Raw genomic sequence first — 4,229 nt, 5'->3', positions numbered from 1 at the left:
CGGGAGGCCCCCACGCACCCGCCTTACCTTGTAGAGCGCGGACATGGACGCAGAGCCCACCACCAGCGCGATGCCGATGACCGAGTGGCTGTGGAAGCCGTCGGCGTAGGTCATCATCACGATCCCGGCGATGGCGAGGATGGCGGCCACGATCTGCGGGGGAGGAAGGCGACAGCGTCAGGACGGGCAGGGACCCAGGGACCCTGCCTGCCAACGAGGCCGAATGTTCCCGAGAGCTCGGGAGCTGAGGGGAACGGGCCTCCTTTTCGGTCCTTTAAAAAAAAAATTCAGAGAGGAAGAGGGAGAGAAAGAGAAGCATCAAAGATGAGAGAGAACCACCAATTGGCTGCCTCCTGCACGCCCCCCGCATTGGGGATCGAGCCCGCAACCCGGGCATGTGCCCTGACCGGGCATGGGACCCGGGGCCCTTCAGTCCACAGGCCGACGCTCTATCCACTGAGCCACACCAGCCAGGGCTCGCTCCTTCTTTGAACAACAAGCCAAGGCTGCCTCCTGTAAATCTCTGCTCCTGGGTAGATGGGACAGAGCCTGGTGCGGCCGCGGCACAGCTGGCCAGGAGGGCACCACGGTCAGCGTCACCCGGTGGCCGGTCGCCCTCATTCTTGGGAACGTGGGAAGGAGGTGCCACACCCCAGTGGCAGCTACTTACTTGGTCACGGCAGGGCCTGGCAGACAGCGCCTGGCTGTGCCCTCCCCGGTCCTTCCCAGCCCTCTGACAGCACCTCATGTGGCCTCGCTTCTCTGCGCCCCGACAGCCAGGCCTGCGAGGTTCACAGATCAGGGCCCGTGTCACACGCCCACTGCAGGGTGTTCGGATGGGGCGTGTGTCTCTGCCCTCAGGGCCACAGACCCGGCACTAGCCCGAGAGGTGCCGACACCCTTCTCAGCTGCTGCAGGGCCCTCCCTCACGACTCCCTCCACCCTGTTCTGGCGGGTACAGGTGGGAGGGGGGTGCCAGGGAGCTGCTCACACGCCCATCGTGCAAAGGAAAGCATCGGAGTGCACGGGGGACAGTGACCTTGGGACAGCCCCAGGGAGAAGTGTGCCAGCTCAAAGGGCAAGCCCAAGTTCTTTTTAAAAATATATATATTTGTATTGATTTCAGAAAGGAAGGCAGAGGAAGAGAGACAGAAACATCCATGATGAGAATCATGCATTGGCTGCCTCCTGCAGCCCCATACTGGGGATGGAGCCCGCCACCCGGGCATGTGCCCTGACCGGGAATCGAACCATGACCTCCTAGTTCATAGGTCGATGCCCAACCACTGAGCCACACCATCTGGGCGGGAAGTCCAAGTTCTAATCTGAGGGGTCACGGAGCCCCAGCAGAGTCGCTGGGGGTGGGGTGTGGGCACGGGGAGCGCAGAACCAACATGTGCAATGCGAGTTTCAACCCTGGGTTTACGGAGTGTTTTCTCGCTCTACGGGTCACTCAAAGCTGACCTCTGCTCGCTCTCACACTGCCACACGGCTCACATGTAGGGAGCGGTCCTGGGATGAGTGTCTCCTAGGCATTTTCTCATTTAACCCTCAACGTTGGGAGATATTTTCACGCATTTCATTTTATAGACGTGAAAACGGGCTCAGAGAGGTGAAGGAAGCTGCCCGGAGTCACAGAGCAGGTGTGTGGCAGAGCAGGGAGCCAGCGTGCGGGCCCGTCGGCCTGCAGAGTCAGCGTCTATATTTACACAAACAGGAAAGGATGACTCACACAGCGAGCCACCGCCGGCTGCATTTTAGGATTTGACTCCAAGTGTCCTTGGCGGTTTAGATGTCGAGTTGCTAGTGAAGGTGACACCGTTGAGGCTCAGGCAGTGCCTGCATGGCAGACGTATTCCAGTGTGTTCCTCCCGCCAGATTCTCCCGAGACGACACATCGGCACATAGCACAGAGGCTCCCGAGAGGGGCGGGGACCCTCCGCAGAGACACGCCCCCGTCTGTCTGCCCACCTCTCGGGATTAGGCGTTTTAGCCACTTCACACATCACATATGCATTGCACGTTCAAACCCCACGTGTCCCGCGTACAACTCCTCATTAAGAGAAAGAGGCAGTGAGTTAACAGCGATTTTCCCAACAAGAGAACAAGAAATGACAAAAGAGCAGGCGGCCCGGCTGGTGTGGCTCAATGGTTAAGCATCGACGTAGGAACCTGGAGGTCAGGGTTCGATTCCCGGTCAGGGCACATGCCCGGGTTTGTGGGCTCCATCCCCAGTGGGGGGCGTGCAGGAGGCGGCCGATCTATGATTCTCCCTCATCGTGGATGCTTCTCTCTCTCCCTCTCCCTTCCTCTCGGAAATCAATAAAAATATATTAAAAAAAAAAAAGAAAAAGAAAAACCCGGACCTCAGCTGGGCCTCTCGCTCCTTTGTCAGCCTCTCCCGGTTGGAAAGCACGGGCTGTGGGTGCAGCCGGTGACCCCACTCACGCCTCCCCTGAGCCGCGGGCTGGGCTGGCTCCCCCAGGCCACAGCCGGGTGGGCCTCCGCTAGGAGGGGCCGGAGGTCGTGCCCCGGGGCCCCCACGCTCTCACGCTGTGGCCGCTCTCCCTGCCCCTACTGCCTCCTGAAATGGGGGAGGCCTCTGCCAACCACCAACCGGAGAAGTGGGGACCCCTCGGCCCTCTCACCGACACAGAGACCCACCCACTGAGTTCCACGGGCCAGGCCGGCCTCACCTCCTCGTACGGTTCTAGAAGGTGAGCGGGAGCGGCTGGTGTGGAGTGAGGTGGCTGAGGCTCAGAGACGGGAAGTGACGGCTCCAGCCCGACAGCTCGCAGAGCGGAACCAAGACGCGAGCCTGACTCTGGGCTGGAGTCCCCGCCGCGTTAGGGCCCTGAGTCTGAACAGCCAGGAAGAGTGCACAGCAGCATCACGGGTGACACCGGCCATCCTCCCGGGTCACCGAGGCCGTGAGAGGCCGCCTGCCCCAATGGCTTCCTTCCAGTCTGACCTGCGCCCGTTGGTTCTAGTCTGGTCATGTGACCTGCACCCGTTGGTTCTAGTCTGGTCATGTGACCTGTGCCCGTTGGTTCTAGTCTGGTCATGTGACCTGCGCCTGTTTTGTCTTGTCTGGTCATGTGACCTGCACCTGTTCCTTCTGGTCTGGACATGTGACCTGCACCTGTTCCTTCTGGTCTGGTCATGTGACCTGCACCTGTTCCTTCTGGTCTTGTCATGTGACCTGCACCTGTTCCTTCTGGTCTGGACATGTGACCTGCACCTGTTCCTTCTAGTCTGGTCATGTGACCTGCACCTGTTCCTTCTGGTTGGTCATGTGACCTGCACCTGTTTTTTCTGGCACCGCAGCCCTTGTGACCTGAGTAACTGTCTTAACAACACGAGTCCTCTCTGCCAACTACTCCCAGACCGTTCTGTCTGGGAGACTCAAGCTTGTTCCTCAGCCCTCCAGCAGGGGGCAGTGTCAGCTCCCTTCAGCCCTGGGAAATGACCCAGGGGAAGGTTCTGGGAGAGCCCGTGCAGCAGGCAGGCCTGGTCCTGGGTGCGAATCCCCACGGGTTTATCCAGGGGACCCTGCCTGTCTCCCTGGCCAGCTGCTGGGCCTCCCGGATCTCGCCAGCTCCCTGAGCTCCAGAAAGTGAGACGAGGGAAACCCAGCACCACTCAGAGCGGGAGCTGTCAGGCGGCCGTCACAGCCTTCTCCCAGGAGGGGTGATGGTTAGAGACCGAAAGTCCATCACCGATGCCTACTCCTTGCTCCTTGGTTCAGCCGGGCCTGGTGCCGAGGCTGCAGCACAGCCCACACTGGCCCCAAGGCCAAGGCAGCCAGGCGAGACCAGCTCTAGGACGCAAGGGAACCCCCCCTTTTTTTAGAGGGAGAATAGGGAGGAGAAGAAGAGAGTGGAAAGGAGGGGGAGAGACACAGAGAGAGAAACATCGATGTGCGAGAGACACATGATTGGTTGTCAATTCCCAGACGGGGCTGGGAATTGAGCCTGCAACCGAGGTACATGCCCTTGACCGGAATCGAGCCTGGGACCCTTCAGTCCACAGGCTCACGCGCTCTCCACGGAGCCACACAGGTGAGGGCCACGCACCCTCCCCAGGCCAGGTCCCCGACGGGCACGCACTTCAGGGCATGCTTGTGGAGAAGCCTGAAATGAAAGGTGCGTTCATGGGCGCTTGTCGAGTATGGTTTGCAAGCAAGAAGGTCTGCAGGGCACACCGAGAACAGGGGACCCCGCCGGGGT

The 4,229-nt window shown here is 60.3% G+C and overlaps 1 protein-coding gene across 1 annotated transcript in view; it reads right to left on the bottom strand.

Moving 5' to 3' along the window:
* The window catches only part of SLC35F3 (solute carrier family 35 member F3), a 16,255-nt gene that overhangs the window by 6,953 nt on the left and 5,073 nt on the right, over window positions 1–4,229 (bottom strand). The window contains exon 5 of the mRNA XM_006761299.2: window positions 28–153. Coding sequence (XP_006761362.2) covers window positions 28–153 — 126 coding nt within the window. The remainder of the gene's footprint in view (window positions 1–27; window positions 154–4,229) is intronic.

This window comes from Myotis davidii, unplaced genomic scaffold, assembly GCF_000327345.1.
Source record: "Myotis davidii unplaced genomic scaffold, ASM32734v1 scaffold174, whole genome shotgun sequence".
NCBI classification, from domain to species: Eukaryota; Metazoa; Chordata; class Mammalia; order Chiroptera; family Vespertilionidae; genus Myotis; species Myotis davidii.
This window is presented reverse-complemented; position numbering and strand designations above follow the sequence as displayed.